General features: G+C 39.5%; 1 protein-coding gene across 1 annotated transcript in view; it reads right to left on the bottom strand.

Annotated features, from left to right (window-relative positions):
• The window catches only part of LOC115412185 (TSC22 domain family protein 1-like), a 49,481-nt gene extending 30,962 nt beyond the window's left edge, over positions 1-18,519 (bottom strand). Inside the window, exon 1 of the mRNA XM_030124528.1 lies at positions 15,037-18,519. Within this exon, the coding sequence (XP_029980388.1) occupies positions 15,037-17,786 (2,750 nt within the window). The 5' untranslated portion in view covers positions 17,787-18,519. The remainder of the gene's footprint in view (positions 1-15,036) is intronic.
• Positions 18,520-23,235: the final 4,716 nt, after the last annotated feature.

Raw genomic sequence — 23,235 nt, forward strand, 5'->3', positions numbered from 1 at the left:
CTCAAGCAGAAAAAGTTTAGAAACCACTGTTGTGGAGTTTTCTAGTTCTGCTCCGGATACAAAATCATGATAAACTGTATAAACCGACAACACTAGGCAACACTCCAATACAGCACGGAACTGATAAATTGTCGCATTGTGGGAAAAAAAAAAAAACACTGAATGACTTCCAGTTATGGTCTGGAAATAAGATGTTTGCAGACATGCTGGCTGCTTTTCCCCATGCATTATATGCCCAAAGACACTAGCCATAAATATTTATATGTGAAAAATGCAATTTGCAGCACTAGAGCTCCATTACGGTGACATAGTGCACACTGAATTAATGCAAACTTGACAAGACCCTAAACTCTCATGCCATTTGGCAGTAGTTTTATCCAAAATGACATAAGATGATCAAACAATGCAGTCAATCACAGACAAACTGAATAATGTGCTCAAGAGTGATGGACTAAAACACTGAAAACAACATAATTTCAAACAATTTTGCTTTAAGACAGTGGTTCCCAAACTATTTCAGCTTTCAGAGAACTTTGGTGTCTCTTAAAGCCTTAAAAACATGTCACACATTTTCATAGATATACATTTTCACTAAAAATACACAAAGAGTCTTGTCTTTTTTCTTGGTCTCCATGTAATCTAGTGATGTGTTTATGACAGGGGCTTCTCACATGACTTTAGTGAGGTCAACACTTCTGATCTCTTCCTGATACTGTGTTCATTCTGTTTTAAGTAAGAAAAATTAAGTCACACATAATATTATTGTTATATAATTTACTCTGAATTAATTGCATTGTATGTCACGCCAGTTCTTATGGCATTTGGCATGCTATACATATGCATTTTCATCCTTTCACGTGTAATTCAACGCCATTTGATCGCGTGTCAGTTTACGCCAAGATCTCCGGTTTACATATCCGTAACTGTTCATCCTAACCCTAAACCTAAACCTAACCCTAACCATTAATCGTGTGGTATTGGATGCAGCGTGAACATACACGCGGAAAGCTTATAATGCATACAGATAACACGTCAATTAAAAGTGGCGTGTATATTTACGCAATTCATGATATCACGTTGAATCGCCAAATAAAATCAGCTCTTTGACCCTTTTTGGTTCCCAACCTTAACTTTGGAAAACAGATTAGGTTTTGATTTTGCGCATGACTTTCAACCTTCATGAGTAAATACAGCTAAATTCAAGGAACACGCAGAGATAAAAGCATGCCAACATTAAACATATAGTTCATGAGTTATTAAAAAAACATCACATTTATTCTAGTGCCCCCTTGTGGTTTGCAGGTTATCAAGTAGCAAAAGGACCCACTTTTACACAAACATGATTAATTACAGAAAGCCTGGTGAAGAAATATGAAGTGGTTTTACAGTTATGGTCTGTAAACAAAGTGATGGACAGATGACCATGCTGATCCCACATCATTAGCCTCATAGTATAATTGCTTAAGTCATATTTTTTTCAGATCATAGCCAATGATGCAAAATGAAGCAGTGGTATTGGGACAGTAAAGTCACGCAGATATCGCAATTTGGCCAAAAACATGACAGCAATTATGCTATGAGCCTCATGTATATGAAAGATACGGATAATAAGACTGGAATGAAGGTCCTGTTAGCAAAGTCATGAGCTGCATTCCCTCCATCTACATACAGCATGTGTGTGTCTGTGTGTGAGTGTGCGATTCCTGGAGCTGACTGGACAGTGTTCAGGCCACAGGAATGCCAGCCATGATTCAGCACATTGCCTGCATGTTTAGGGGAATGACAGTGGCAGCCCTCTAAAGCCTAAAAATAAAAAAAATAACAAAATAACAAAAGCACGGCAGAGAAGAAATATTTAACCAACATGACTTCCAGGCTTTTGGGTGATCACCTGTACTGTACTGATCACTTAACTCATGACACATGGGAATGTGGTAATGATTGTTTCCTAATATGACTCACAGGAAGTACTCTGTTGGAATAATGGAGTAGCTCAGTCGGCAATTTCCTCCTTTTCTGCCTCTTGTGTGTTACTGTTTATAAAAAAAAAGCCTCAACAAACCACAACAAATACATATAGTAAAGTTGGACTGTTTGCTTCTTCATCCACTCGTGCAAATATTCCACAAAAATAAGTCCCCTCTCTTGAAAATCAATGCAAAAATATCATTGCTTCATCTGTCAGCTCCAAAAAGAACTGGGATTGTTTTAAAGTTGTAATGTCGATCTACACGATAAACAGTGGTATCACTCAGTATCAACCGTACTGAACATGCAACTAAACAGACCTTAATGTACAAGATTTGCCACGAACAGTGTGCATCTTAGAAGATAAAGAACAGTGAGTCAAACCTGCTAATGTTAGTGTGATAGAACAAGATAAAGGCAAAAAAACAAACAAAACAAAAGTAAACAAACAAAACAAAACACACTGGCTAAATTGTTATATTAAACATTACCGTAAGCCTAGACCTTCAACATCAGTACAGTCCTATTTTTATTAATTTTTTTTTATTATATCTTTATTTGGAATGGACATGTAAATAAATCATCATAGCAACTTAGTAAAATAAATACAAATGACCTTCTAGTTTTATTTGTTTTGGGTCCAGAAAAAATCCATCACCAGCTGTCAGGGCATATGAGTCTGAGGAGTCCATAGTCATGGATTGTGGATCAGACTTCGTTCAGTACAGTCCTATTTTAAAGACAACACAAACAAGCCATCTGCTGTCCCAGAGTGAAAACTGATTCATGCTCTAATGGTGGTACTGCACTAAAATTAAGTTATTATTGTAGTTATTTAGTGATTTATTACATTACAAGTGTAGAGTTACTGGTTTCTTCATGTTAGGTTCCTATACTGGTGTCGTGTTAGCTTATTAGCTACATAAATTCAACAACTGTATTCAATAATCACTGGGAATAATATTGAGAAATAGTAAATATTAGGAGGTGGGGGGTATAGGCTGCTAGTAAGTGACTATTTCATAGTAGCATATCAACAGACAGAAACATGGATGCAAACATGTAATGCAAGAGAAATAGAGGAGTAACAGCCTGAACAGCCTGACACTGACCATCTGCTGTTTGACACTTAATTATTCTCATTATCACCATAAAGTAAATACCATTGTATTCTGGTATTTCCCCCTGTGGGACAAATAAACGCATATCTTATCTTATTATAATATGTAATTTCTAATTTAAAGAAAAGCAGCATTTTCAATGTAACACAAATCAAACCAACCTAATGTTAAGGATCTAAAACCTGCATCACACCTAAAGAAAACCTTTAATTGTTAAAAGTGTTAAGAGATGTTTTAGTTCATCAGTCAAACCATTGGTTAAAAAGACAAAAAGATAAGCTGCAATATACATATAGGAATTACAGTAGGAGGAAGTAACACTACATTTTACCTGGATTTCAAGAAATAAAAGCTGACACAATTACTTTTGTGAAGTTTTTTTCAAAGCTTTTGGTTTGTACCGTTTGTAATGCGCCTTTTCCTAGTTCCATGTGTATGTGACAAAAAGAGCTCCATGACACTAAACTTCTGTTCCCATGTTCACTTTCTGATTTACCAGACCTCTGTGGTCCTGAAAACATGTGTCTGTCACTAAAACTGAGGTGGAAACGTAGCAAAAACAGCTGTGCAATACTTCTGCTCAAAAGATGCACAGAACCAAAGACAACTGTCCCTATGATATCTTTTGGGCCATACTTCTTGGTAGTTCTAGGTTCAACTGGACTGGTTTAGCTAGGTTGCTGTTTTTTCTAGGTTCAACTGGACTGGTTTTGCTTTAAAACTGAAGACGTCTCTCGGATGACAGATGAAATATTTCCAAAAACGCAAAACAGTCCAGTTGAACCTAGAAGTACCAAGAAGAACGATGACCTGGGTAAATGAGAACCTACAGACACCTTATGGGCCATACCACTGCTACTAAACACATGGGAAAATAGACTATTTAACAGATGTGTCATGAGTTTATTCAAATATTCTGAACTTACCCAATTATTACTATGCAACTGTTTTCATTTGAAGAACAACATCTCACACCCATGAAGAATAAACTACCAACATCAGATTAAAACAAACTTCACATCAGCCGGTCAGGTAAAATCCAGTATGAACTCTTCAGCGTCACAGTTCACCTGTGTCAGAAAAGCACATGTATGGATACGATTAACACTCAGAGAGATAGAACAGCTTTGTAATACATGATCTGTCCTCACTCATTTGGCTTTTCTAAACTTTAGTAAAATTCAGCATGTGATTCAGAGGAACCTTGAGCTTTGTATGATTCATGTACAATCATATGAGGATGGATGAATTTACCAGAAATTAAGAAAAAGTTGTTGTAAAAATGTGATATTTTCACTGTCACTTTGTTTTTTCTAAATTATAGATAGGAACATAGACATTTTAGACTGCCAACTGAATGTTTGTCTACAATCGTTCCTAAACAACTACAGCTGTTTACACTCAAATTAAGAAATCATGATTAATCAATGCTGCGCACTGTTGAAGGCTTAAACATATTCACTTAACAGCCTCTGAAAGTCTGAATAAGACAGATGTGGTTCTACTGTAAAGCTGGGGAACTATATTTAGACTCCCTTCAAATCATACGAGTTGGATTCATAATTAAAGGTTTTGAAAATGTTTAGCTGCAGATCTTGATCATGTATGAACATTTATTTTACTCTTGCAAACATGTTCGGAATTAAGCAGATGTCATGTCTCTGAGTAAACCTCACAGTCGATGTATGAGCACAGTTTTAACAACGTACAAATAGAAATACTGACAGAATTATTAATGAATTTGTAAGTTTTAAGACTTGTGTCTGTTGGACTTTTTATGGCTCATAGAGTATAAAACATGGGCAGTAGCATGAGAAAAGGGGATGTCATTATTCCCAATTTTTCTGTCTTTGTAAATGTTCCTCAGTGGTGTTTTTTGTTTTCTCTACATCTGGGCGATCGCACATCTTAGATCTTAATTTGACACAGGAACCACTTTTCAGAGGGATTGTACAGACCATGTCATTAAAACAATAAACAGCACTGTCAAAATGTTTCTACTGTTAACATTCAATCTAAATGGCCCCATTACCAATGTAATTACAATATTTTACAGCGAGCAGTGCATTATGGGATGTATGTACATTTATGACAACACTTTGCATCTCCATACTCCAGTTCTCAACAAAACTGACAAATCTAACTGGTTTTACACTCATTAAATGCCACTGGTTAATGCAGCTGCAGCATTACACTGATTTACCAACAGTGTACTTTTATTACTATAAAGAAATGTTATTTTACTGAGCATAAGTGGGACTGAGCCTTTCATTTAGGGTGGCAAACTTTATATCACACCATTTCCTACTTGTGCTGATGGGAAATGTCTTTTTTGATGAAGTGTCTGTACAACTGATTATTTACTGCGATTTACTGTGTGTGATTTAGATCCCAACTGATTAATCAGCTGATTATAGCGTGTCACCGATTAATCAACATCGGCCAAACTGTAACCGATGTGTTAACTTTTTAACTGTGTGGAGTTTCTGTCACTTGCTGCTCCTGTGTGTCTGTGCTGCCCAGAGAGTTAGAGGAATAGCAAAGCGTGTCAGTTTCACTTTCACTCCAACAATCGTACCCCCGCCCCCCCCCAAAAAAATCACGGATCTATCTATCATTATCTAGTAGAGATGGATCTATCTATCAATATCTATCTATATATCTATCAATCTATATCCATCCATCCATTCATCCATCAGCTGATATATCACTTCTTTTTTAGCCCCCAATATCGGTATCGGCCCCAAAAATCCCATATCGGTGAGGCTCTAGTGTGATTTACAATCCCTGTCATTTGTCAAACTCCATGGGTTTTACTGGTGAATCAATGTTGCAGAAGACGACGGTGTTGCCATGTTCATTATGGAGCCTCTTAACATCCAAATGGGTCATATCTGATGACTATGAAAAGCTGGGAAATTGCACTTTACCTAAATAATTTCAATGTATAAATAGGATTAGTGGTTTGACAGTTTTTAAACATTTTTGATCAGTAGAGGTTTTTTTGTTAGCAGCAGCTGTTTAGGTTTTTCGAGGGTTAAGCTTTGATTTTTCCAGTGAACAACTAAATTACTTAGTCAGGTCTAAAAAAACCCTCCAAATTTAGATTCACCTGCACTGCCTTTTTGATGGGATTAGACCATCACAGTGTTGTGTGTGTGTTGATCATGTGTTCCTACAATTATGTATGAAACTGTCTTTTATGTGCGCTTCTTTAAGGGCGGGAGGGCAATTTTGCTCATAGATGAAAGGGAGACTAAAAACACAATCCATTATCATCCATTACAAGCCATTAGTTTTCCCACTGCACTCTAAGTGAAACAGTCCTGTTTTATTGATGGAAAAATAAACCATCGCAAAGAAGGGGGCAGACGGATGAAATCAATGACCCGGCTGCACAAAGCATACTAATAAGAGAAAAAACAAAGACAGGGTGATTTATAACACGTTGTAAGTGATTCATATTAACCTTTGGTGCAGTGACACAAAGCCAACTGTTCACAGACATGTTCGGTTTCATTCTTCCATTCATGCTTTCACTGCTTGGCTTAAAGAGACATAGTAAATGTTAAGCGGTGAGATATGTGTGTGTGTGTCTCCCTCTCTCTGCCTCATACACAGTGTGTTGCTGCTCTGTTGTGTTCTGGTGTTCTCTGGCTCGGTCTATGTGGGAGAAATGGGGGGAGGTGTCAGCAGCATAACAAATAACAAATGCTGTTTACTTTTAGGGAAACACTTTGGTGATGTGAAACGCCGGACAGAGTTGAGCGCTATAAAAAAAAAAAAAAAATGCCAAGAGAAAGAAGCACTGCCTCAACAGGTGCATGTCTACAAATAAATAATATCCATTATATCATCATATCTGAACAATTACCACTACTTGAGTGGTAAAGGTAGCCATGGACAAATACAAAAAAGACCTCCACAGGCTTAATAAAATGGCTTTAACAGAAATTATTTTGATGATCAGCCTCAGACTAGTAAAAACATTCTTTGTAGAGCCATAAAAATTTGTTCATTTAAGCGTCACTTAACTATTTTGATTAATTATTAACTGATTTGAGCTGTTTTTCTAACAAAAAAAAAAAAAAAAAAAGGAAAAAATATGACCACGCAATAACACAAAAACATAAATAATAATTTTAATTGCTCAACATGATGTAATTTTTATAATACATCACAATTTTTCTTGGAGATCAGTTTTAATTTTAGATCACTATCACCAAACATCTCAAAGCTCTTAAATGTAAGTACTTCCAGATTTCTTTAGAACAATAAGCAGCATTTCTTTTCAAGGTTTTGAGAAATACTACCACTGTCATTTTCTCCATTTTCAGCCTCAAGAACTGACCAATCAGTCAAGGACATAATAGAATAACTGACTGTGAAAATAATTAGCAGCTGCAAATTCTTGCACTGCACACATTAAGGACATTGGGTAAAAATTGGAATTACTAACATTTTAGATGGTGTTCACAGATTTGGTGGTTTGCTTTGACTGAGGTTTCATTTCAGTGTGTATTTTGTCCCAATATATAATGTAATATAATTTTAAAGCTATATAGGCCTGACAAAAAAAAAAAAAAAAAGAAAAAAAAGTCAATTATACTAACAACTCAGTAACAACTCATGCAACCCTAAAATGACCCGCATGCGCAAAAGCAGTCCTGACGTAATACGTGACCACACAGACATGCACTGTGTTTACGGAAGTAACACTCCTGGGACACAGAATTATGACGTTTGTCTCATTTCAATGATGAAAAGGTCAGATAAATGCGACCTGGCTGTTCAGACTGAAGTCACATTGCAAAATATCAGATACGTATTAGATTTAGGACCACATATGAAAGTGGCCTGAGTTGGATTTGAAAAAAAATCGGATTTTGTGCATTTCAAACTGTCTACAACAGATCAGCTACAGGTCACAAACGGGAAAAAAACAAAACAAACAAACAAACAAAAAAAACCATCATATTTGGGCCACATTTGCCTGCAGTCTGAACGTAGCCCGGGGGTATTCAAATCCAGTCCTCGACACACCTGGGAGCCATTACATTGTTTTCAGGCTTCTGCAGAGCTTAATGATGAGCTGATCATTAATTGAACCAGGTGTGCTGAAGAGGGAAATATCTAAAACATGCAGGATACCGGCCCTCGAGGACTGGATTTGAATACCCCTAATGAAGCCCATTTCACCTGACTTTAACATAAATAAAGACCTGGTACCTGGACCTGCAACTGAGAAATAAAGGCCCTAGCTACTGTCTGAGGAAATAAATAAGTTCATTGTGATATATGCTGTTTTAGGGGACATTTCTGATTTATTTTAGACTTGAGTGACAACAGATAATGTGTTTGATAATGTGTGTCAGAATTGTTAAAAAAACAAAAGTTGTGATTCCTATTCTACTACTCTTGCTGCAAAGAAATTGTAAGTAACACTGACTCCACAACAACCAGATCAAACTGAACTGAGCCAAACCACAAACCACATGTGGCTGAAGCAACTAGAAAAAAACCAAAACCAAGCCTCAACTGGAACATCTGGACACCAAGCCTGTCGTAGACTATGATATAACCTCATCCAAAATGATCTACAGAGCAGACACTGTTGAAGGAAACAGTGGAGCGACACAATGGCAGGATTTATGGGAGCTGGAACTGTGATGCACGGCTCTGTTCAGTCTGGTTCCATCTGGTCCTGCTCAGTCGTGGTCTGGACCGGCTTCACTAGACCTGACTAGGTTGGCTTGGGTCAGATTGGGTCACTTCCTCTGAGCGTTGTGAATTTTGGGGATCTTGCTGATCTCCACACAATGAGCAACAGGCCCAGCGCACAGTGGCTCCGTGCACTGCCAGGGGGAAGATTACATTGAAAACAGCCAGCAGCAGAGATAGCCATCATACTGCCAGCCAGCCCACATTCCCCTGAGCCTTCACACATTCAGCACACACATACACAACAATAACAACACACACTCACTTTCTGCTGCGTTCAGGCTGACAATAGCGGTGTGTTATAAGGACGCAGCCTCCTCATTCATTTCAATAACACTGGCAGCACACAGGACCCCCAGCAGGAAAAAAAAAAGGAGGGCCACATCACAAAGCAACATCATCCAGGAAACTCAATGCAACGGCTGCTCAAACTCACAAGAGCAAGAGAGACTCAAGATATAAGAGAAATTCATTCACCAAAAGGAAATGCATAGCCTGTATGATGCACGAACTGGCAAGTCACAGTTATGTAAAAATTTAAATGTTGCAAACTGTAATAATATAAGATAAATTTAGTCAAAAATAACACCAAAAAAAGAAAAATACATGTAGAATATAAGTATTAAGACTACTGCAAATGCTGCTGTGATAACTGTATATAACATAAAAGTAATATTATACAATAAGGAGGAAAAAGACAGTGATTAATGGTAATATATAGGCTACAGACACTTCAGAGCAGTGTTTCCAAAGTGGCTCACAGCTGTTTCTATTGCATTATCAACTGTCAGACTAAAAATAATTTACAATAATATGATATGTGGATTAATTTAAAAAAAAAATTAAAATAGGAAAAGATTGTCTGGATTTGTTAACAAAAACTAACAAACTCAAAACCATGTAAACAGCAGAGGAGAGACCTCGGTCATAAAAGATGACAAGACGAAAAAGATGTAAAAGTTATCTAAGACACAAAAAAAAAACAATACAGAAAAACAGTGTAAAAAAATCATGCAAAAACCATGTAGAATATAAACAATACCAAGGAAACTTATGTAACAAGACCAAAGCAAACATTACAAAATAAGACAAAAACGACTCAGTAATATAAAATTGATGTGGTAATTATGATGTAAGAAGGTGAACAAGTAGAAAAAGACACAGAAATTATGCAAAACATGAAAGTGTTGTAAAAATCTGAAAAAAAGCATTAAAAAATATATAAAAACGACCAAAACCTGCATTTAATGAACGATATTTCAACAATAAAAGAATCAGTAAAAATACAGATATTATGGCAATGTATTACATTAATTTTGGAGGTGTCTGCCTGTTAAAAGGAAGTTTTTCCTCATCACTGTCACCACGTTTGCTCCTGGAAGATTCTGTTGGGTTTCTGTACATTGGCTTAAGAGTCTGGTTTCGACCAACTCAATCAATCAATCACAAAATTTTTACAGTCAAAATCGACAATCCATTTACAAGACACATTTTGTAATAGGACACCCCAGAAGCAGTCCTTAACTTATAAACTCCATACGTAACGTGTCATGAGATAACTTTTATTATGATTTGATGGTATATAAAAACAATTTAATTTGATGTGATTTTGATGAGACAAAAAGCAATATTTCTTGGGTCTAAAGCTGAAAAAGTTTGTAAACCACTGCTTTAGGGGAATATTCTAAAACTGTAGCTCTTCATTAAATACCTGTATCACTTTATACAGCGAGAAAATCTTAATTTAAAAAAAAAAAGGTGATAATAGAGGCTGATATAATCAACATGCTTTCACCTGTGGAAGTGACAAGTAATGAAATTATGGTAAACAGTGAATCATGTCTCTCACTGCATTTGACTCCTAGAAAACTACCTCAATAAGTGATCAAAGTTTTTAACCTGAGTCCTTTATTTTTTACTCTACAAAAACATCTACAGTCCAAACACTCACACAGCTCAGATGAAATCCATATAGGGGACGCTTCATGTTTCCAGCTGCAGTCGTTATATAAGAGAAACATATCATTATAAGTCTCTGTCAGACATGATTTTTACTGTAGAAGACACTGTAGACAAAATGTACAGTTAACCAACATTTGTTCTGTGTGTCAGGAGATAAACGTTGCTGCTTAGGTTTGTGCACAAGCCCTTCTATCTTCTCAAACACATGACCAAGACCCTGTTGTTCCACAGCTTGGCCTTATATAGTGATTTATTTGACAGCGGGGTCGGGGTGTTGACAAGAGGGCTCTAATGAAACCACGTGCTGTACAATGTAAACCCACCAATATGGCACACAGCCGCTTCAGATAAACCACATGTCTAAATACAATCCTATCAGACGACGTACAAATCAGTGTTTATGAGCAATTAAAACACAGAGTAAAGAGCTCCTAAGGCAGTGATCTGAACAATGATTCCATTACAGGAAGCACAGTCACTTATGTTTTATCATGTCTAAGTGTTTCCTCTGGGATTTATTGCATTCATTTACACTGTTCCTTATTACTTTCTCTCTCTGTCTATTATGTTTCTTCAAATAATTTCATTTCATTTCAACGTTAACTAAGAAGTGAGTGCAATTACAAAAGTAATTAGAGACAATTAGCATATTTAATGAAACTTATACAGCACAATTCATAGTTTTTAGACAATGTATGGTTGTAGGGCACAAGTTCTCTACTGACAGCATTTATGTTGAGTTGCTGAACTTAAAACCAAAATAAAACCAGCTAAAACTCAGCAGATTTTAGAGAGAAGCAAAAAACAAGTCCAGAAGTCCATGAGTTTCACAGTGTTTAAAGCAAGCTAAAAATAATGGAAATAAAGACTAAATCAATGGCAATAACATGCTTTTTCAGACCTTTTTTCTAATTTCATGCAACAGCCTCAGTGACGTTTGTTAAATCTACATAACTATCTGTTTGACCTGATCTCATTATAGAACTCCAGCGTTCTCAGAGTCATGGCGACCCTATGATATAAGTGTTATATCATATCACATAAGTATTATATCATATATCATATAAGTATTATATCATAGGGTATGATGCACTGCAGTGATATAAAGGAATACTTAAATCTTGGTACTGCTACACAATAAGTGCAAGTTGTAGCCACCTATCAGTATTTCAGCAGGTTCTGTTCATTATATCTACCAATCAGATTTCTGATTAACCACAGAGAAGTAAAGCCGTGTATCTTTCGTTCTTTTCACATTCAATTGAGAATCCACAATCAGAAAATGAAAAAATGACTTGTTAAAATGACTTGCTATTCATGTACAAATAAAAAGTAAAAAAAAATAGATGTTTTTCATTCTTTGTACACACAAATTAAAAATTGGACATAAGCAAATGGACCAAGTTTTGGGTTTCATGTTTACATTTTTGATATCTGATTTGGTATGACCCGAAAGTTACTGACTTCTTCGCGTGTTACGCAAAGTGGCTTCTACTTTGACTGGCTACCATTGGCCACCTTTGAATAAAGGATTAGATTTTATATAGCGCTTTTCTATGAACGCATACTCAAAGCGCATACAGAGGATCCTTTATTCATTCATTCTCACATTCACACTCTGGTGATGGTAAACTACATTTGTAGCCACAGCTGCCCCAGGGCAGAGTGACGGAAGCGTGGCTACCAATCTGCACCTACAGCCCCTCCGACCACCACCAAACATTCATACACCAGTGTGAGTAGCAGCACTGGAGACAAGGAGGGTAAAGTGTCTTGCCCAAGGACACAACAGTACATGGACAGAGTGGGATTCGAACCACCAACCCTTGGGTTTTTGGACGACCCGCTCTACCATCTGTGCCATGGCTGCACCTTTGACTACAAAACAGTAATACCTGGAAGATCCTAACCATTTTTCCATTGTCATGTCGTACTCCTTGAGAGTAACGCGTTTACTGCCTCTGAATAACACAAAATTCTCCATTACCACAGAATGCATTAGGCAGACTACTAGCAAACCCATGATTGTCCAGCTTCAACCAAGAAGAAGTCAGTAACTTCTGGATCATACCCAGCCTCTGAATAACACAAAATTCTCCATTACCACAGAATGCATTAGGCAGACTACTAGCAAACCCATGATTGTCCAGCTTCAACCAAGAAGAAGTCAGTAACTTCTGGGTCATACCAAATTGGATATAAAAAATATCAACATGAAACCCGACATTTGGTCCATTTGCTTATTTCCAATTTTCAATTTGTGCGTACAAAGAATGAAAAACAACTCATTTTCTGATTTATACATGAATAATGAAATAACAAGTAATTTTTTCATTTTCCGATTGTGGATTCTCAATTGAATATGAAAAGAACGAATGATACACGGATTGAAGTGAACTGTGAATTCATTTCATTTGTGACCAGGGCTCTGGTTTGGCCAACACACACTGCTTATCATCAGAGGAAATAATCCACCTGATCCCCCATAGATTTTACATTCCTCTGAGTTCAATGTCATGTGATAACAGCAGCCATCCATCAGAACCCATCCAGCTGGCTCATACAGATACTAAACCATCCCTATATCCACTGATTTGATGCTTAACGCTTCATCGTGATCATAATGAAAACCTCAACATACAAATCAACCTGAATTCCCTCAATAAATAATAATAACCTTCATACTATAAAAGACTGATCATACACCAGTACATCTACAGGTAGAGTAGGAAACACATTTTCCAACAGTGACGGTATCACTAAGCCTTAATGCGTTGGCTACATTATTAGAACAGATTATACCGCAAACCAGGGATGGATTCTCTCATCAGCTCACAAATCCAGCTACTTCCAAAGATTACATGATTTGGATAACAGGACACCTTTCCATGTAATGTGAGAGGGCTGATAATTCACATCTGAGCTAGGATTCCAACCACCACAGAAGAAGACAGTGACAATAAAACATGGAGTAGAGTAGAATTCATCAATATAGAATGTCACAAATGTATTTTGACCATACTGTTATCTTTTTAAAGATTTAGGATGAGCAGACACTAAAGGAAAGGACAGGTTTTATCTATAGATTAAATCTAAAATGCAGTTTTATCTTTTATGTTGTGATGTACAATGTGGTTACTTAAAAAAAAACAAAAAAAAAACTCACAGAATTTAGATTTAGACACAATTGTATTGCGATAGCCTTCATATGGTATAAAATTACACTTACATTTCATTTTGGCCATATTATCTAACCCTAATTTTCAAGTTAGGCAAAACGGCTTGAGATTGAAATATGAGTGAAATGTGAGCAACTTCTAGTTTCTGCAAAGTGATTAAAAGTACAAAGTAACCTGAAAATCAGGTCTTAACACTCATTATTGGAAAGACATTCCACAGGGATTTTATTTGGTTAATAGCCTAAAATGGCAATAAGGTAAGAGTGACAAAAAGGATAAAGAAAAAGGGAGAGAAAGAATGTAGAGCGTGGAGAGAGTAAGACATAGAGCTCTTAATAAAATCAATAAGCTTTTAGTGAGGGAGAAGGAGTGCTGCGCTGCACATTCCATGTCAACAAGTAAAGGAACATTGCTTCTTCAACTCAACAGTAGAAAGCTTTGAAGGTTTCCATCCTTAATACATGAGATAAACTGCAGAGCAAGGTTATATATTGGCTGCAATGTTTTGAGCTATTTTTGTGTAATCTGACCATTTATTCCATTTCTCTCACAGCTGCCCACATTTCTCTCCCTCTAATTAAATAATCATACAATCATCGCTTTGTATCCTGCTCATCATCAACAAATGTGCTGAGAGAGCCTGCAGCAAACTGTGCACCCGGCAGAAATTGTGCCCTGCAAGGTGGACAGGATTCAAACAACCAGGCAGTCAGGAAGGCTAGGTAAAATGTCTAATCACTGCAGCTACTTGATAAAGACACAAGACGTCACATCCAGCTGAGTCCTGCACGGTGTCCCGCAGACAGAGGCCAGGCAGACTGTGGCAGCCCGGCCACTGTCTACGACAACAATAACACTTTTCTTCCCTCACAGATGCCACAGGGAGAGCAACTAGTGAAACCGTCCAGCTTCAAACTGTCTCTGAATGCAAAGTTAAACTACAAACAAACACCCATTTAATTCAAAGTATGACTCATAAATCTGATTTGAATTCAGATGAGTATTTTTTATGTTTAATCAATACCACTCCTGTTAAATCGAAATAAAAATGCTGATTTAAAAAAAAAATAAAGAGGGTCTCTTACCCATCCTCCTCTCCATCTACAGTCTTGAGACCAGCTGATGCTGTTAAGGCACTGGCGGCGGCGGCAGCGTTGCCCTCAGCTTCTTGACCCTGGCCAGCATTAGATCCTGACCCTGCCTCTCCTCCAGCCAGCTTGGGGAGCCCTAACAAAGCCGACTGGTGCTGGAGAAGCAGCCGCTGAGCATCCTGCAGTTGGGTGGTGGTAAAGGTGGGCAGACTAGCATAAAGAGCACTAGCCTGGGCAGCATGAGCCAGGGCCTGTGCGCTGCTGGGGTCCTGGGACAAGCTGACACAAGACGGCTGGCTCTGGGGGACACCCTGCGGGGGCATCCTTCCACTATTCCCAGTGTTGATGGGCTGGGACTGAGCCTGGGGGTCGCTCTGAGGGTTGGGAGCAGGAGGCACACTTGGTGCAGACACTTGGCTCTGGTGGACTGTATTAGGCAGCTGAGTGCCCAGGGCCGGGGTTTGGATTTGTGTTGGGAGTGACTGGGGTTTCTGCTGCTGGCAGTCCAGATGGCCAGGGTGGCTCTGAGGCTGCTGGCCAATTCCGACTACTCCAACATGAGAGGGCATACTGGAGGTGGTGGCTTGAAGAGAAGAGGGCTGCTGGGGCGGTGCGTGGAGGAGTGTTTGGTGTGACTGCTGCGGGCCTCCCATCATGTGGCCGTTAGCAGGTGCAGTGGTAGCTGATCCAGTTTGGTTGGACAGAGGTTGAGAGGGAGCAGCCTGAGGGACCGCTTGGTGTGGCTGGGTGTACTCGGGTGGCCTGACCTGCACTGGGGCAGTTTGGGGGGTAGCGGTTGGCTGCTGTGGCATAGAAGCATAACCCATCTTCTGTTGCTGAACACCCACTAGGCCCTGTGCAGAGCCTGTGGGTTGATTAGCAACTGCCTGGGCATAAGTGAGTTGTTGCTGGGGTACAGCAGGGGTCGGGTGTCCAATTGTAGTCTGGTGGCCTGACATGGGAGCAGGCTGGTGGATGTTTGTGGGAACAGAAGGGGCCACAGTAGTCTTCACATGTGAATGGGTAATATCCTGGGGGTGCATGTGAGGTTGGGACTGGGACACTCCCATACTTAAGCCGCTGGGGAGGATTGCTTGAAAGCCCTGGGGAGGGGAGGCGTAATCCTGGGCATGCTGGGTCACTGTTGCTCCCCCAGCCTCTCCGCTGCACACACTCTCAGTGTAATGGCTCAATGTACTGATGGTGCTACTCACAGAACTCCCACTTGTGCTCTCCCTCTCTGAGGCCCCAGTGAAACTATCAGAAACAAACTGACGCATGTTAACAGACCCTGTGTCAGATGCGGAGGAGCTAGGAGCAGAGGCTGGGGTCTCCTTGTCATAAAATTCAGTGCATGTCCATCTGCCCTTCTTAAAGGGTTCAGAACTAGAGTCCAGCTTCACCACCCTGAAACGAGAACTGGTTGTAGTCATCGCAGGAGCTGGAGCAGGTTGAACAGGTGCTGATGTTAAAGGGGCAGTGGCCACAGCTGTGACAGGGGCGCTGATGGGCTGCATTACAGCAGATCCAACTCTTCCCTGGATCCCACTGGTGACTCCCATCGTTCCAGAGGCACTGGTAGCAGAAGCAACAGCAGCAGCAGCAGCAGTAGTACTTGTCAGAGTCATAGTGATGTTAGAATTGATGTTTTGGTGTTGCTGAATCATGTTAACTTTAGTGGTGGTCATAAGGTTACCCCCAACGGCACCACTTCCTCCTCCACTCCCCCCGCTGCTGCTTATCACATTGAGAGGAAAGCCACAACTGCTACTGCTAGCACTCGTGCTGATCCCCCCCCTCACAGGCACGTTGGCAGAGCTCAACATATTCACATTACTAACACTGCTGGTCTGGGGATTAACTATGCTAACTGTAGTGCCCACAGCAGAGCTATGCATTCCAGGGACAGATCCCGGGGCCGCAACCCCCACAGTCTGAGCCACTACACTTGGAGGAGCAGCCTGGGAAACATTCTCTTGAGGTACCCCGACATTAGAAGGCATTTTCAGGGTGACACAAGATAAAGCTCCAGAAGCAAGGGTAGATGAGGAATTCCCAGACCCAGAAGATGCAGCATAGCCCTGGGCTTGGTTAGGATGATGATGGTGGTGGTGGTGGTGATGATGCACAGTCCCATTTACCATGGCTCCTCCATGCTGTGGAGCTGGGTTCAGGGAATGTGGGTGTGAAGGCTGGTTGGGGGAGACAGCTCCAGGGGTTTCTGCTTCATGAAAGTTATTCAGCGTCTCCTCAGAGGAGCTCCTCTCTCCTCCAACGATGTCATTCGCTCTGGACAGGGAAACATCCAGGATTTCAGAGGAGGACAGATCTTCAGTGTGGGATTCGTCCAGGTCGTCGTAGCTCTCGGTGTCCTCTGCAATACTGTTGTTGGTGCTCACAGATATTTGTGCTGGGGTCACACTTGTGATCTGGAAGCCGCTCTTCTTTTTCATCTGAGCTCCGGATGACTGGGGGGGCTGGGGCTGGGAGAGCAGATTCAGACTGTGGGGTGGAGGATGATGGGGACCCGGGGAGGATGAACCAGCAGGAGGTTGGCACTGAATCAACAAGGAGGGCTGATAATCATCGGCCGCGACGTGGCTGTTATTGACAACCGAGTTCGCCGGCGTTGACAGCGCGGAGCCGCTCCCGCTGCCTGTATTACTACCCCTTCTGTGAAAGACAGCCGGGTGCGCCATCTTTCTAACACTGCCAGAGTCTCCTGCAGGGTCCGGATGATGCATTTCGAGAAAATCCGGGGGGTAGTTGGTCTCTGACAGTAAGCCGTAAGGTTGCAGTTCGTTAGCGGCGCCGTTTTGACAAAACTACGGTGAACAGACAACACAGTCAAAAATAAATAACTGAACCAAGTGTCTGGTGGATGTTCGGAGAATTCAGGCAAAGTTGTGCCAATATTTACAGCCTCTCATACACAATCCAGTATTCTCCGTTAACAGCAACGAAGCAGGAGAAGAAGCTAGTGCTGAGTAGCTAGCAAGCTAACGTCAGCTGATGCCAGATGAAGTTTGCCGGTGTTATCCGCTTGTAGCTCCTTCTTTATTCACAAGCTGGCATTTTGAAGGTCTAGTAAAGAGCTAACTTGTGGTGATCACTCGTAGTGCTAAGCAGAAAAGCTGCTGAGTAAGTTAGCGTTGAATTAGATGCTAGCCGGACAGAGGAGTAACGTCAGCTAGCTAGCTGCCAGTCTCCATCACCGGCTAGCTAAACACAGACTACACTGAGCCGTTTTCGCTGCTGAATGTGCTCAAAGGAGAGAAAATTAAAACACGCAACCTTTTATCCGATGCACGGTGATGTAAAACCGAATGAGATCACTTAGCAGCGACGTGAGAAGGTTTAATCCATTCCACCCAGGCTTGGTTTTGCTCTTGGTTTTGCTGTATCACTGGTCCTCCCCAGCGATAGCGTTGTTCAGTATGTAGCCTCCTCCTGTGCCGCCGCTGTGGCTCTGTGCTGTGGCTGTGACGGGACTGAAGGGGAGGGGTGCTCCGTAATATGGCGACCGCGCATGGTCTGTTCTGCCAGACATAAAGCAGTCTGGGAAAGGCGGCGACGAGCCCAACATCAACATCACACATCACCCAAACGTGCTGGAAAGTGCACAGGGCGCACCCTCAGCACCCAGCTCCAGGGCATCCCACCGGATCAGGCGGATTTTGACTGTTTAATGGTCTGAGACTGTGAAATAGCACTGGCAAAAACAAAGAGAATGATATCACACATGCATTGGGGCTGATATTAGTGCAATCCAAGCCTGATGAGCATTGTTGTGGATGGAGCAAAAACATCCCAAACAAAGGTGAGGACAGAGAGGTGCTAGATCTCTCTGCAGACACAGGTGTCAACCACAGTGAAGGATTTTTCTACACACAGGTACTGTTTGGGGCCTCTCTCTGCCTCTCTTTCTGGTTGAGAGAAAATGTACACATATGGTGTTCTGTAATGTTGCCACTCCAGGTCATTGAACTCTAGTGTAAAAAAAAAAAAAAAAAAAAAGTCAAGCATCTCCCTTTCTGTTGTCTGGTGTTTTCTGCTCATCTCTACTGGAATTAACAGCCTTTTTTTTTTTTTTTTTCTTTTTCTTCCAGTGGCAGAGGAAGTACTCAGATCTACCACTGAAGTGAACACAACATTGTGTCAAGGTAAAACATACTATGCTGTGAGTAAATGATCTGCATTCAGAAACTTACTGTAGTGATAAAAGACCAGAATGTCACTTTTGCATTCACTGTAAAAGACTTAAAGCATCTAATGCAATAGAATGTTAACCCATAAAGACCCAGTATTACTTTTATGGCAGTTCCCAAATTAATTTTTCTCTCTATCTAACCTTTCTTAAGTGATTTATCACCATTTATTATAATATTTTCCTCTGTATTTTGCATTTTTCCAGGCTCTTGAACAATAATATGTGCAATATATGAGTGATGTGTGGGTGAGCGAGAGTTTATAGTTTTCCAGCGTGCTCTGTTTTATTGTTTTTATACTGTGTGCTTTTATATTTTTATTGTTTTTACATTTATTGCTATTTTATCTGTTGCAGTTGGGTAAGGGCATCCTGTACCAATTTCGTTGTAACTTGGAATGCAATGACAATAAAGCCTATTCTATTCTATTCTATTCTATTCTATTCTATTCTATTCTATTCTATTCTATTCTATTCTATTCTATTCTAAATTGTGTATTTTGTAATATTTAATTTGCCATATTTTATTTAGATATTCATAAAAACTTGGAGTAAATTCAATGTTATTATATCAAAACAGAGAAAACAGAGGAAAAAGTGGCTTTTTCCTCAAATATATCAATAAATGAATGCAAAAACAAATGTGTCCATCCACTGTCATTGATCCAACTCCATGGGTTTTACTGGTGTATCAATGTTGTAGAAGGTGACGGTGTTTCCATGGTAACTACAGAGCCTCTAAACGTCCAAATGGGTCATATCTGATGACCATGAAAAGACGACAAAGTGTATTTTACAGCGATTATGTACATGTATTGATAGGATTGGTGGATCAGCAGGTATTTAACAGTTTATATCAGTAGATGCTGTTGGTTGCCAGTGGCCGTTTGAGTCTTTAAGGGTTAAATAACTTCTGATCCTCTAATCCTAAATATATTCAGATAAAATGCAGTTACTTAGCTTTTCAGTGGTATCAAATATGATGCATTTGGATGTTCACTGTAAAAAAAAAAAAAAAAGGTGGGGGACACACCATAATTTTGTGCAACACTGACTCACCACTAAAACCCATTTAATTTGACAAATAACAGTGATTGGAGACACTTGTTTAATGTTAAGATAATAATATCTTTTGCTGTAAAAGTCATTATTTCTTCTGTTTTCTTTGTTTTGATATAATAACCTTTGAATTTCCCCTTGAGCTTTCATGAACATCTACATAGTAAGTGAATAAGATTTTCACTGAAAAATGCAAAATGCAGAGAATATTATAATAAATAGTAATAAATCCTCTACAAAAAGTTAGATGTAGAGGAAAAATCAATTTTAAAACCACTTAGGTGATTGTGTTCATCTGTAATGTTGCAGCTGGTAATGGTGCTTATCCTAATATCTACAGTATTTTTGGGGAGTTTATTATTAACACACTGACTGATTTTTCATTTTATTGCCTATTTATGATATGAATTAGCAAAAGTATTTAAAGGTTGAATTATCAGATAAATATGGTGGAGTAAGAAGTCTAATATTTACCTCTAAGATAGAGTAGTAGTTGTATAAAGATGCATAAAATCAATACTCAAGTAAAGTTTAAGCTTCTTAAAATGTATGCATGTACAGTACTTGAATACTTAATAAGGTACATTTGACTACTCTTCTGTTCCATTCTGAACTAAATAGCCTCTCCATCATGATGCATTACATGACCACACTATGGACTTTGATGCAGTTCATATTTAGCAATCACACAAATAATTCAGTACTTGTTCATGCTGTTCTCCTCCTGTTTATTCAAGCTAAACCATGTATTTGCATATGAACCACATCCACACATCAGGACACCTCCATACTCACTGATTTGTGTACACATGCTTTCATGTCAACACATGACCCATAGCTGTTACTTGGAGATGTGATAGGAACATTGTTGACGATAACATGAACATATATGTCCCCGCAGGTCTTTATTTCAGTTTTTGGCGTGGTGAGCTGCTGGGAGTCTGAGGATCTGAAGCATCCACCAGGAATGAGCCAGCGCCAACTCCAGAAATAAAAGAGCAAGAATAAAAATCCCCTGAAAGATGCCAGAGCAGACTTTGACACAGGAGCCATGTGAGCTTTTTTTTCTCTCTTTTAGACAGAAGTTCTTGAAATAGAGAGAAGAGGCTGTGGTAAGTCGCAGACAGACAGACAGACAGACATACAGACAGATAGACAGACAGACAGACTGAGACAGAGCAGTGGTTAGTCAAGAAATCAGAGAAAGGAAAGAAGAGAGGTAGGGATTGACTGTCAGGCTAGCAGACAGGGTATATCCATCGATACAAATGATAGAGGATGAGAGACAGCAGGGCCTAGTGCAGTGTAAGCGTCTGGTGCTGTCAGCAGCTTTAAATCACACTGGCACTCCACAACAAAAAAACACACAGCACTATTGTGCCGCTGCTCTAACAATAATGCTCAATTTATATGCTCTGGACTCTGCATTCATTTTGAAAACATTCAATCATTTGGTTAGTGTGTGTAATAATCCACGATGAATCTGCAGGGCTTATTAAAAGACATACAGTGGTTGGATATAACTTATATTAGTTGTTTGTAATTAATATTAGCTGCTAAGGCAGTGGTTTTCAACCTTGGGGTCGGGACCCCACATGGGGTCACCTGGAATTCTAATGGGGTTGCTTGAAATTTCTAGTGATTGATAAAAATAAAAAAAACCAAAAACTTACTAATAAAAAATATATGGTGAGTTGACAGAGACAATCCCAATCCATAAAAGACATGACAAGCTGAAGCTGAAACTGAAGCACTGTGGTTCTGTTTATCTGTCAAATGTTCATTGTGGTCGGTTTCAGATGCTGCAGCTCTTTCATAATTCATAGTTTGAGTTCTTGTTTGTTCAGTATTAATTGTCAGCCTTGGAAATACAAGCTGGACTGACTGTACATATCCTGACAAAGGAAAATCAAATTCTCACTTTGTGCAGTAATCTACACCTGGCTTTTCTGCCTCCGTCCATAATAATATACATTATATTACATATGTTGGTGTGTCTCAATGTGTCTGTATGTTTTGTGTGTATGTGTGTGTATTTTTTTTAAATTATGTATGCATTTTTATTTTTTGAGTGTGTAATTAACCTTTTTGTTTTGTTTTGTTTTGTTTTGTTTTGTTTTATTTTCCTTTCTTGTCTTTTCTTTTCATCATACTGTCACTGTGTTCTATGATATCCCATGACACGTTCTTATGTCTTGGGCCCACTGTTGGTATTCTCGTTCTGAGAATCCATTCCAGTAATATTGTATCCCCTGAAATACCTCTGTTGGACTTCATTTGTTAAATGATATGAAAATTAAAAAATAAAATTTGATCACAAAAAAAAAAAAAAAATCATTATATAGCCTAAATGTCATCTAAAATTATTGTTTATTTGCAACATAGTATAGCAAACTATTACATGATCAAAAACAAATTAATTTTAGCCAAAAAAAAAAAGTCTTTGTTTTGAATGTCTGGGGTCGCCAGAAATGTGTGATGTTAAAATGGGGTCATGAGCCAAAAAAGGTTGGGAACCACTGTGCTAAGGCTAAGCAGATGAGGTAAATACAGAGAAAGCTATACAAAATCACAGTTTTCTGCTATAAAATCAGCCTATGATGCCTGATGTTTTTACACTAAATAGTGATTTCAGGACTTCAGACGGCAGGTAGTGGTGGTGAAGTTTTGAGCATGAGGCCATGGAGTCGTCAGTGTGGAGCGGTGATGACGGTGGTGAAACCAACCTAAAGTTCTTAAAACAACACGGGCATTGGCTGCAGGGAGTATCGGGCCATGCCCAGTGATGCGGTGCAGTGTGTCTGTCTCTGTCTCTGTCTGGGGCTTGTGTCCACTGAGCCTCCCCACGCTGAATGGAAGCCAGAATAGATGCTGGCTTTATTTTTATTGGATGGCCCTCCCAGCAGAAAATCACAGTGTGTGATACT

Source organism: Sphaeramia orbicularis, chromosome 21, assembly GCF_902148855.1.
Source record: "Sphaeramia orbicularis chromosome 21, fSphaOr1.1, whole genome shotgun sequence".
NCBI lineage: Eukaryota > Metazoa > Chordata > Actinopteri > Kurtiformes > Apogonidae > Sphaeramia > Sphaeramia orbicularis.